Here is a 12,988-nt window from a genome sequence, read left to right on the forward strand (position 1 = left end):
AAGCTGATTTATGTTGTCGCAGGCAAACCCGGATCATGTGTGTGCCCCATGACATAGGCCGGTATCACAGACGGCAGTCTTGTTGGACCAGGAGGGGGCGCCCAAAGCACTACACTTCTAGTGGTGGGAGGCTACTGCCTTCACCAAGAGTTAGGCAGCACGAGCATGGTGGTGGCAGCATACCGTGTAGTGATCATTAGGAGTGGACTGCTACGATTGTTGGAGGAGGAGCAAGTGGCGAAAGGAGGAGCAAGTGGCGAGGAGCAAGCGGCGAGGAGCTTGGCGTGGAGCTTGGAACGACTGCAGAATTGTGTTGTAAGCAGTTACCCGCTCCCGCAGGTCTCCCGAAGGGCTCTCTCCAGCTTCCCCGGCTTCTCTTGTTTCAACCGCGTCCTGTTACACGGGCGCTTCAAGCGGGGGAAGGAACGGCCGCTGCCGGCACCGCGGTGCTGCTGGTGCGGCGGTCGCTGCAGGAGTAAAGGAGCATTGGCCTGCGATACGGCCATTTCAAGTGTAGGCAGGAACGGCCGTTAACGGCACCGCGGTGGTAAGATGCGGCGGTGCTGTAGGAGATAAAGAAGCCCTGACCTTGAAGGTGCGTCTGGGTGAAACGACGGGCAGCTTGTGTTTGCATCGCTCTTCCTGGCAGCGGCTGGGCAGGTATTCCCCTCAGAGTGCCTTGTAATAGCCTGCTGCTGTAGACCTGCAGGAAGCTTCCGAAAACACCTAGTTCTGGTGCCCACCGCGAGAAGTAAACACGCCACTGGCAAAGAGACCCGAATATAGACTGAGACGTGGTATATTCCACTATTCCACGAATTCCTCTCACCAGCTGCAAGTAACTGTGCAAGAGGTTTCCGGGTCAGCGAGTGACCTTTTCGTAGCATCCGGAGGCCGAGAGCGGAGTGGAGCACCCAGAGCACCCGGACCAGAACCGCCGAGCCGCTTCCAGAGCCGCTGGGAGATATTGTGGCGAGAGGAAAACGCCCAAGGCAGGGCAGGCGAGGGAGGCTGCGGGTAGCGTGTGAGCCGTGCCGCCGCACTGAACCGCCGAGAGCTGTTGCAGGGGAGGAGAACGCGGCCCAAGGCAAGGCGCGGGTGCAAGCGGCGGGCAGTGTATGAGCCGGCGGGTAAAGCTCCAGGCACCAATCAGTAAATCACCAAGCCGTCGTAGTCATTATCAAGCCGCAGATGCCGCAGTGAGAGCGAACGCGGCTGGAGGTGAGGCGGGGGTGAGATACGAGTGAGTTGTGAGTCGTGAGCTGTAAACAGCGTGTGGCGCTATTATCAACGCGGAGTTGTGGGAACTGACGTGCTCTTGGGAGTTTTGAGGAGCGGAGTCAAGTCGAACAGGACAGAGTAGGGTTGAGCGGGGTTGAGTGGAAGGCCCCCTCTCCACACCCTCGAGCCTTCTCCCTTCAGCCCTCTATTCAGTCTCCCTTCTCAGCTTTTCTATCAACAATCATCATCTGCACCTTCCTATGGGACATGCAGGTCGAATGAGTGGAGCAGCTTCAGCCCCTTAAAAACCACACCACAGGAGTGACCTCGATCTGGTCGTGCCCACTCGCAAAGGAGGTGGAGTTCCCCGATGCAGCAAGTAGTTGGCTGTAGTCCACCAAGGCCAAAAACCTGTAATTTGTAAGGTGAGATTCCTTACTTCCCACGGAGGTCAACAATTTCAAAGAAGGGAAAGCAGCTACTCAAAGCTATAGTTATATCACAATGCGGTCTGGAAGGCTTAAGAAAGAAACCGCAAAAACCCGAAAGAAGTTGAACAAAGAATTAATAGACCCGCTTGAGGAATCGGAGGTGGTGCAACCTCCCTCCCAGGCGCTATTACCACTTCTTTCAGAACATCATGATCACGAACCTGGCCCCTCCGGCTATACTACCAAGACGGAAATAATAACCTCTCCAGTGCCTTCCACCCAACATCATAACACGCAGGACGAAACAACTAATGATGCAAAAAAGACGACCCTCAGAGATTATTTTAAGAAATGTGGATCCAAAGTCCAAACTCCAACTAACTCCAATGAAACATAGTCTTCATCAGTTCAGCCCCTTCAAACTCTTCCCAGCATTGATCTAGTTCAGATTAACCCCTTGAGTGCCCCGCCCTTTCCACGCCCTGTGCCGGGCGTTTCATTAGCGGGCAGGACTCATGACGAGATAGTCTCGTCATGGGCACAGCGCAACTGCGGCCCATGACGAGACCATCTCGTCATGGGCACTCAAGAGGTTAAAGTGCAGGCTCTGATTCATGACCAGCTTTATAATCAAGCCAACATCACATCCGCAGACAGTCATTCCATAAGGGATGAACCCCGCACACTAAATAAAAAATAAATAAAATAAAAATAAAAAAAAGGATATGATCAGTTACTCCCACCCTACAACAAGTTCATCAACCAAACAATGATCAATATTCATCGCCAATATCAATCTCAAGTGACGACACTCCCCTCAACTCTAGACTACCCTTGCAGCAGGAAATCAGCTCTCACATAGATAATCCAGTCTTCCCCGGATACAAAATAAACTCTACTCCTCAAGCAGCACAGTGGACCAGGACCACTCCGGGTTCCATTAAACCGTTAACGGCAACAACGCCACACGTCTTGGTCCACCACGAATCACTTGAAGCAAAGCCAGGAGAACCTAATGATCATTCCCTCCTGGACTTATCATTTTTCAAAACTGAACCAAACAAAAGACGAGACTGAAGGCCACGACCCCACAGCGTTTGAACCTACTGCCGTCTGGCCCCAGCTTTTACAAACCCTACAATCCACAGTATATGCATTAAATTACCACTCGGATAAACTCAACTTACAAAATGACCTTTTAAACACACTAGCAGTATACACGGCAGGGATTGACAACAAATTGGAAGGCCTGAATGCCTTAATTATAAAAGGCACAATCCAAAGTCAACCTGACCCAAACGATATGCTGCTGCTCACCAATCATTGACAGTCTGTCCACGCTTCCACAATTCCTTGCTATGGTCTGGACAGAAAAAAGGAAATTACCGTCAGGTTCACAAGACACACCATATCACTTACGCCCACCTACAAACAATGCAATTATTCAGAATGTTAATGACCAAAGTACAAACCATAATAAAACCAGCAACGGTAACAAGGTTTTACCAGCAAAAATTGATACTCGCCCGGCCAATGTCCCAGCAGTGGTACAGTCTTTTGATAACCAAGTGTCTCCTAAGGAGTTCAGTATCTTTCAAATTGCCAAATCAAACCATAAAAATAATACCACGTTAAAAACAGAAACATTGTTTATGACTGAGACAAAGCAAGACACCGACACTCGAGATGTCGACCCGAGGTCGAGACCAATAAATAAATCTCCTCAAAACCAACATCTAAGCAAAAGGGAAAGGAAGGGACTAAGGAAAAAACGTAATAAACGCAGTACAGTGACCCAAAATATGACTAGTGTCCCCTGCTATGTCGAATATGACAACACACGACGTGGCTCAACCAATTCTGTTAGTTATGATAGCATCTTTTCACCATCACAAAACTCATCTCTGCAAGTAACCACAGAGTCAATCAGCAAGACACCTTCTTCACCCGTCCACAGCAAAAACTATAAGGATTCATCCATGGTCAAGGGTGAGGTCCTAGTAAAGTCCCCAAATCATTTGACTTTAGACGAGTCAGGAAGAGCTATCAAGCCGGAAACATTGCCTCACATGGTTAAAACCGGACTTGAAGACCCGACGGCTTCAACAGATATAGCAAACTTACCAAGGGAAAATAAAAACAAAAACAGGGAAAAGATAGATCAGAATGAGAATGAGTATAGGTTAAGACGCAAAGAGAATTTCCAAATAACACTATTCAAGAACCGGGACCCAATACAAACGGGTAAACATCTCCCCAATACAGAGGATTACCAACCTCAAGAAGAACAAGTGGGACATAAGCAACAATCACACCGTACACAAAGGAGAATTGATCCACCACATTTAATAGATCATAAGACCCTTGGTCAGGTCTCCACAATAACAAATCTAAAAACAAAATTGTTATTTATCCCCGAATATCACACTCAAGGACCACATGACATCCTGAATAGAGGGAACATTTTGAAACTCTTTAAAAATATCCCTGAACTGCGTCATATCGAATCCAACAATATAATTTCGATCGAATTCAAAACCATTGGAAATAATCAACTCACCGAACCAACGTTAATCACCTTCTCAACTGTAGTAATCAAGGAGCAGGTTTTACTAATGTCAGATTTACTTAACACATGGGGAATTAAAATAGTCCAACAAGCAGAACCCCGGTACCCATTGGTACTTGCAAAATCTCCGGCATCATTAGATCAACCAGGACCCCCATTATACTCAATACTAAGATCTGCCAAAGGCTGATCCCCAGGAAGGGCCACGTGCCCCGAAACAGAGGAGATCAAAATAACGGCGTCTGACTGGGCCTGGCTGCCAGCGGCCCTGGACGGGGGAATATCATAATTGAACTGGTATTCTACCCGGTCTTTCAGTATGCTCATGGAATATCAACGGTTTCACCCCGAAACTTCAATCTACAGACGTGATAAAGTTCTTAAAAAACCAAGAGGTCATACTATTGCAGGAAACATGGTCCCTGGTCAGTCTTCCAATAGAAGGATATCTGGAATATAGAGTCCCCACTCAGAGGCTGAACAAATCTGGCCGACCCAGCGGCGGTCTCACTATGTTTCAGCAAAGTTAAACGTCAATATCGCTCAACTGACATGCAAGGAAGATTGGATCACCGGCGTAAGGATAGATAACATCAAAAACACTGACCAAATGATCTTGATCAACGTTTATACCGCACCAAGTACCAGGGAGAAAAAAACGAAGTTTAACCACCTAATTCAGACCCTGTGTAATATAGAAAGTAATTACAAAAGTCCTGCCTGTCTAGTATCTGGTGATTATAACACAAACCTTTTTCAAGAACTTCCAGAAGAATATGCTGCACCATGGCCAGACATCCTAGAACAAACAAAACCTGTCGGCCCAAATACAGCAAACTCAGTGAATATATGGTGCTACAATTCAGTGCTCTGGGCTACACAATCTTGAATGGTCGTTTCCCCAAGGACAATCCACCGAACTGGACAAGATCAAACGGTCACACTCATTGCTTCATAGACTACACCATCTGTAACAAGGAAATACTCAAAACACACAAGATGATGGACGGAATGTTGCACATTGGCAAAACATTCACCCCCAGTCACAGATCTGGGTTTAATCCATCGTTATTTTGCTCACCACGCCACCCCAGTTCACACATGGCCATATGCAAATCAGTCTTTATCCTGTGCCTCATGGGAACAGTCCAGCCCGAACTGCCAAGCCATGTCTTCCCTGGATCGGAATCTAGCATCCTAGGACCGGTTTCGGGGTTTCACCCCTCTTCAGCCAGGTTAGCTTTACTCCAGTGGCATAGTGAGCACGGGACCCACGTCTGGGCATACCCTTTCCACATAGGGTGTACTGGGGTGAATGTATGACATTGTTCTGCATTCTGTCCATCAACTGTTGTTTTTGCATTTGTCACCCAAGTGGGAAGGGTACGCCCAGACGTGGGTCCAGTGTTCTCCATGCCACTGGTATCAAGCTATCCTGGCTAAAGAGGGGTGAAACCCCGAAACCGGTCCTAGGATGCTTGTTTCCAGTCCAGGGAGGACCTGGCTTGGCAGTTCGGGCTGGACTGTACCCATGAGGCACAGGGTCAAGACTGATTTGCATTTGGCTGGGTTCAAACTGGAACAGCATGGTGGGCAAAAAAATGATGGATTTAGGCCCAGATCTCTGTACTCTGTACTGGGGTGAATGTATGACATTGTTCTGCATTCTGTCCATCAACTGTTGTTTTTGCACAAGGAAATCCTCCCCATGATCGAGAATTACACCATAGCTGCTCGAGGTGACAGTGATCACCGTCCCCAAGTGATCACTATGTCACTTTACCTAGCACATCATGCTGTGACAAGCCAAACTTCAGGAGGAGATCATACCGAAAATCTCAAAAGGTTGAAATGGTCAGACCCAATCATACCAGCAATAATGAGCAAATGCAGAGTCTTACAAGACATAAGGAGTACTGACGAGCTATCGCCAATCTCCCAGGAACTGCTCAAAAACTTTACCCGTACTTCAGGAAAAAACAAAAAATGCAACCCAGTAATAATAACAGATGAAATCAAGAAATTAAAATCAATACGTAACAGTACATTAAGACAAGTTCATAGGCACCCGGGGAAGATGACAAACCCAATAAATACAAGGAAGCCCAGAAAGCTCTTCGACAAGCAATATCCATAGGGAAAAAAAACGTTCTTGACAGTTTTGGCTAAAACTGATACACGCAAGTAGAAGTCATAATCCAAAATGCTTCTGGTAACTCGTCAACTCCAAAATACATAAGCAAGGAGGACAAAGTAGCGCTAATATCTCCGAAGCCGAATGGGTATTCTACCTAACAACCCATTTTGAGGGACAAGAAAAAGAAGCCGGTCCTTTGGCCAAGCCCCTGGTAATGGCCCAACAATCCAACGGCTGCCAACCGTCAGGTACAACGGATGTAGAAAAAAGTCGAATCAAACACAAGGACGCTACTGGCAACTAATACTAATACTAACGCCTTGTTCCAACCCGCAGAACCATTCCAATATTCATTCACAACATTGGGAATTACTATGGAAAAAATAGTTCAAACTATAACGGAGGGCAGCTCAGATGGAGCCCCAAGGCCAAATGGCCAACCCCAGTCTTTGTTTAAGCAAGACACAGAATTTTGGGCCCATCAACTGGCACCCCTTTTTTCCTACTGCTGGTCCAACTCGGTATTACCAGAATCATGGCGCGGTGCCATCATACACCCAATTTATAAAGAAGGCAAGAGATCAGACCCAAAAAATTATAGGAGGATTACTCTACTGGACGCAGAATCAAAATACAATGCCAAACTGCTCCTTCAAGACCTGGTATCCTGGGCAATAAAAGATCATCTAATACCTTTTAACCAGACAGGATTTGTGCAAAAATGAGGCACCATAACAAATTTGCTTGCCATATCTGTTCTGTTGGACAAAGCGGCTTCATCAGGATCGCTAATGCATGGATGCTTTGTGGACTTTAAGGCCGCCTTTGACCGTGTACCCCGAAGCCTATTATGCCTTAAGTTGCAGAAATGGGGGATCCCACCAATGCTTCTTCGAGCCATAATCGCGCTTCACACCAACACATGGATCTGCATAAACTTGGGAATGGATCATAAACCTCAAGAAAAATACAAACACGCGGAGTGAAACAAGGTTGTGTGTTGGCGCCCCTTCTTTTCAATCTCTTTATTTCCGACCTGTCGGAGTCACTCGAAGTTAATTCTATTCCACCAAAACTTGCCGGGGTAAGAGTTAGTAATCTGTTGTACGCAGACAATTTAGTCCTGCTAAGCCACACCAGGGTCGGATTGCAGAGACTTCTTGATACCGGAAATAAACTGGAATTTAACTTAAAGACAAGGGCAATCACTTTTGGGTCAAGGAAATACCGAGGCGGTGGTTGGTTATACAACGGTAAAAGTGTTGATAGAGCCGTCTCATATAAGTACCTGGAGGTTCACATGGACAGAAGGGGCTCATTCTCCAAACATAGAGTTGAGGTAGAAGCCAAAGCCTTGAAAATCCAGGTGGCATTTAAGACCCTTGCCAGGCAACTGTCTGGGCCCAGCCTGACTCAACTCATAACGGTTATGAAGGCAAAAATTATCAACTCCCTTACCTACAGCCAGGAAATCATGCAAGGGAAGGACAACACCTTTGTGAATAAAATATCAACAAGAATATTCAAACAAGTGTTGAGCCTTCCGAAATCTTCATCTCCTGCTCAAATAAGTCTTGAGTTTGGCCTTCAAGACCACCAAGCAGTAGGAGCTGGAGCATTCATCAGGCTGTGCAATAAGTTGCGTACCTCCAGAAAAGGAAGCCTGGAGGTCTTCCTGTGGCAGGAAATCTCCTCCGGTCAACTTGGAAGATCATACTGGCGTGATCTGCAAGACTCCATAAAACTCCTGGATTCAGAAGAAATCTGGAGCTCGAATCCATCGCCGCAGGCACTCAAAATCCACATCAAAAGGAATGTCCGCCTTTGGTCCTTCCACTCGGATAGAGCCCAACTGGCCCAACGTAAGCATGCCTGGACAATTGTATCACAGTTCAAGCCAGGGACTATGGCCACTTATCTGTCAAGCACCTACTACGTGCTGTGGAAAAAAGATTCATGGCCGAATGGCCATTCTTGCACCATCTGCCGAGCTGGCAACGCGTAAACACCAATGTAATGTGCAGAGGGTGCGGGAGTAGCAAGGAAGCAATTGAGCATGTGGCATGTCTCTGTCCCACATTACTCAACAACCGGAAGATCTTGTTAAAGAGTGAATGGAATAAACTTGGCATTCGCAAGTGCCGACAAGCTATCCTTGCATCAATGAACCCGGATAACTCACTGCTCAACATCCGGTTAACAAAGTTTTTGACAAGAGCATTAAGACGATTCACAATCGGAGAAAGCCAGCAAGCAAACAACGGTCAACCACAAAAGGGAGGATTAAGTCCTCTGCTCCACTAAACAGCAGTTGACCATGGCCGTCTTCATACGGATCACTTCTTGCCCTCTTGCGCGCCCCAGGATCATTCAAACCACTACATGTAGGGATTTTACAATATTAATGGAACTGCGCCACCCGTGGTATTAATCACCAACTCTGAACGACTAGGGTCCTGTTCTGTGGCCCTAGTAGACGTTAAACCAGAAGGGCCAATTACGGCCCCTAACTGTCTTCTATTTGTTCCCAATGACTTTGTATCGCCTAGATGAAGTCAATATTTTATTATATCAACAAACCTAGATTTTTAGATGTTTTTTTAATTTATAGATGAACTCTATCTTTCAATTCACTATAACGATGCAAACAGACTAATTGGCCGCTCCTGGGAAGATTCTTAAATAAGAAGGAAAATATCGATTTTTCTTAATCAAACAAAGTTCCTCCGGAGTGGACAGGTCCTTTTCAAACCGTGTCACTGGAAGGAGGCCTACAGCTCATTCACCGTTTTAAAGTTCTGAGGCTGTTGTGTGTGCTCTTGCAAGAAGCACACTACATAAGAGAGAGAGAGGTGGGGGGGGGGGGCGTGTGTGCGTGTGCGTGCGTGCGCGTGTGCGTGTGCGTGTGCGTGTGTGGCTGGCTGGCTGGCTGGCTGGCTACGGTACCGAGCAGTGCACGTACAGTGAATTCATGTACTGAATGTAAGTGCGTCTAGGATGGGACAATACATGGAGGTAACAGAGCTGGGCTGTGTGTGTGCAGTGCACATACACTGAATGCAAGTGTGCCTATAATGGTACATTACATGGTGGAATCTGGGTTTCATTTTGGGAAGCCCATGCCTGCCTAGTGAAGACATAAGGTAGAAAAATCCCCCCAGACAGACTTGTGTATTGCTGCATTCCTGTGAGCTGGGTGGTACACACTAGAGAAAGGAGTACACTGTACACTTCAAAGAGTGCTCTTTGATTCAGTGAGCGATTACAAGAAGCGGCCTGGACAAATCTGAGGCAGGAGATGAGGCTGATAAGGGAATCAAAGCGTGGGGCTGGGAGCCCGTGATTAACCTTTTGATGCACACCACAGCAGACTTATATTACTATATTAAAATACTAATAAAATATTTTGTACGCAGAAATGTCAAATGTTACCTTGTAAATGAAGTACCATGGGAAGGCAATTGAGAATTTCACCATACACTATGCAGCAAAAACACGTACACACACAAGTACACACAAGCCCAATACACACACGCCCAATACACACAATTCCCCCCCCCCCCTTTTTTTTACAAAAGCCAAGTTTGGGAAAAAGCAACAGCACAATTGACCCTCACTGCACATACCTGGGGAACCACCGCAGACTTCAGATTCCTTTTTGGTGATCTGGTGTTCATCTGCCTTTCTTCTTCTTCACAAAAAAGCCGGCTCCGTTTCGAAGTCCGGAATGGCTGCAGATACATTACATTGAAAATACATATTCATATTAGCATTGCATATCCTCATGAAATTATTTGATAATCTTATTAATACCTCATAAGTGTCTTTAACATATGAAAATGTTTAATTTCTTTTAATGAGATTCAACACTTTCAATGTAAATCTCAATGCAATTATAGACAAACATTTTCCTAGAAGTCACTCAATCTAAAAAACAAAATAAAATGACATGTAAATAGTATATTTGAATTCACCAATCACATGGTTCTTAAAATTTCCTCTAAGAGAATCCAAACCTAACTTCATAAAGATGTCCACTCGCAAAAGAATTTCTGCAGTCTTCCAAGTCAACCATCAAATCTGATATTTTCAAAGCCATTTTTGTGCTATTTATTGCCTAAACTCTGTTTAGCTTCATCTCCATTTCCTACATACTTTTTTCATTTCATATACTATTGCTGTACTGAAAAATGTATTTACTCGTACCTTATTTTTCTGTGCTTCCTCAAGCATCTCTATAAAGAGCAGCCCAAATCTCTACCTGAAATATTCAGTTAAGATTACGCAGTCCAGCACTTCCATTCAGAAAATCTCCCTGGTTATGGTCTAATTATTTGTAAAGCTCACTATTACCCAGGAGGTCATTTCAGCGCTGAAAGAGGTGCAAATTTAGCCTGGTCTAGGCTTAGTGGGCAAGCATATTCGAAGAGCTGGGTCTTCAGCTTCTTGTGGAACTCAAGAAGTGAGGTGAAGGCTCTGATGTGAAATAGCAGGTTGTTCCAGGCTTTAGGAGAGATGTAGAAGCCCGGACCCCGGTCCTAGTTCTACACCTTCAACGGGTGTGTGTAAATAGGAGTTTGGCTGAGAGGAGGTGTCCGGTGTGTTTGTGAAATGAGATATGGCTATTGAAGTAGGCAGGCACTGTGTTGTGTAGTGCTTTGAAGGAGTCTGTTAGGTGTTTGAACTGGGCTTGTTTGTGTCTAAGAAGCCTGTGGGGCTCCCTAAGGTGCAGTGTGATGTGCATGTGGTATGGTAGTTGTAATATGATTCTAGCTGCAGAATTCAGAATCTTTTTTGCTGAACCCAGCGTAGAGAGTTTTCACATAGTCCAGCTTTCTTGTGACAAGGGCTTGTGTGACGGTTTTGCGGGTGGGATCCATTTTAATGAGGCAAACTTGTGAAACTAACTGTCAATGACAATTTGGAGTGGATGGTGGGTTTGGGTCTTAGGTTGTATGGCAACCAGGTGGAGTTCTACAATGACGGGGTTTTCTCCCCAAGGATCAGGACTTCTGTCTTGTCTGTGTGGAGTCCGAGACAGTCTGTTTTCATCCAGTCAGCGACTTCAGCCATGCAAGCAGGGAGTTTGGTCCAGGTGTTGGGGCTACCGCTGAGCCATGCCCAGGCCTGGTCGCCCCCACGCTCCTCCTGCTGCCTGAAGTTCCTGCTTCCTGTGCTTCGCCTAGGGCGACCCAGCCGCCGCTGAGCCGCCCGCCCGCCCGCACCCCACTTTCCCGCCGCTGCATCCCTGCGGCCCGCCCCCCGCCAGCCCATTGGCCGCCCCGCCACCCAGCTGACCCTCCCTCCCGGCTACCTTCTTAAGGAGACCCTGTGGTCCACCTCGGGAGCGACCGCTGAGCCTTGCCCAGGCCTGGTCGCCCCACGCTCCTCCTGCTGCCTGCCTGAAGTTCCTGCTTCCTGTGCTTCGCCTAGGGCGACCCAGCCGCCGCTGAGCCGCCTGCCCGCACCCGACTTTCCCGCCGCTGCCTCCCTGCGGCCCCGCCCCCCGCCAGCCCACTGGCCGTCCCGCTCCCGCCACCCAGCTGACCCTCCCTCCCGGCTACCTTCTTATGTCGCCCCCACGCACGCGCAGCGGGCGCGCCAAAGGCGTGCCAAAGGTAAGCCCGTCTGTGCCCGTCCGCGCCTGGACCGCGCCCAGCGCCAGAACCCCTGGCCCCCACAGAGGCCATCCCACCCGCCGGACTTACGACGCAGCCACCCTCAACGCACTCAACACCGGCCGGATCCACGGATGCTACCGAGCCACCCCGCGACGCTCCCACAGACCCTTCAGCTGCCAATCCTGCAACTTCTCCTGCATCCGGACCGGCACCACTCCCGCCAAGCCGAGCGCCAGCAGCAACCACCTGAAGTGCATCCTGCTCAACACCCGCTCCGTCCACAGGCACGCCGTGGAACTCTGGAACCTGCTCGACACCACATCTCCAGACGTCGCCTTCCTCACGGAAACTTGGCTGAACGCCTCCTCAGCACCCGACATCGCCATCGCCATTCCGGACGGATACAAGATCACCCGGAGGGACCACGTCAACCAGACTGGAGGCGGCATCGCCATCGTCCACAAGAACACCATCCGCATCACGACCAACTCCGATGACACCCTCACAGCCGCCGAACATCTTCACTTACAGATACACACCGACCCCAAGACCACCCTCAGAGGCACCCTCATCTACAGACCCCCGGGACCTCGCACACAATTCAGCGAAGACATCGCAGACTTCATCAGCCCACACGCCCTCTCCTCCGCTGACTACATCCTCCTAGGGGACCTCAACTTCCACCTGGAGAACAACAAGGACAGCAACACCACCACCCTGCTGGACAACCTCGCCAACCTCGGACTCAAACAGCTGGTGAACACCCCCACCCACTACGCCGGACACACGTTTGACCCCGTCTTCTCCTCCAGCAAGGACATCGCCTTCAGCCACTCCACCGGACTCCACTGGACAGACCACAGCTGCGTCCACTTCAGCTTCAGAAGGACCACGACTCACCATCACCCGCAGCCGGTTCCCCGTAGGAGCTGGAACAAGATCACCTCTGACCAGCTCTCCACATCCCTGAACCAGAATCCTCCCGCCAGCTCAACGGACCCCAATCAAG

The 12,988-nt window shown here is 48.2% G+C and overlaps 1 protein-coding gene across 2 annotated transcripts in view; it reads right to left on the reverse strand.

Moving 5' to 3' along the window:
* LIN9 (lin-9 DREAM MuvB core complex component) overlaps nt 1-12,988 on the reverse strand; it is a 490,456-nt gene that overhangs the window by 317,755 nt on the left and 159,713 nt on the right. Inside the window, exon 2 of one of the 2 annotated variants that reach the window (XM_085610416.1) lies at nt 9,985-10,089. The exons of the other annotated variant lie outside the window; for it this stretch is intronic. Coding sequence (XP_085466542.1) covers nt 9,985-10,089 — 105 coding nt within the window. The remainder of the gene's footprint in view (nt 1-9,984; nt 10,090-12,988) is intronic. 2 annotated transcript variants of the gene reach the window in all.

This window comes from Triturus cristatus, chromosome 6 (assembly GCF_964204655.1).
Source record: "Triturus cristatus chromosome 6, aTriCri1.1, whole genome shotgun sequence".
Lineage (NCBI taxonomy): Eukaryota > Metazoa > Chordata > Amphibia > Caudata > Salamandridae > Triturus > Triturus cristatus.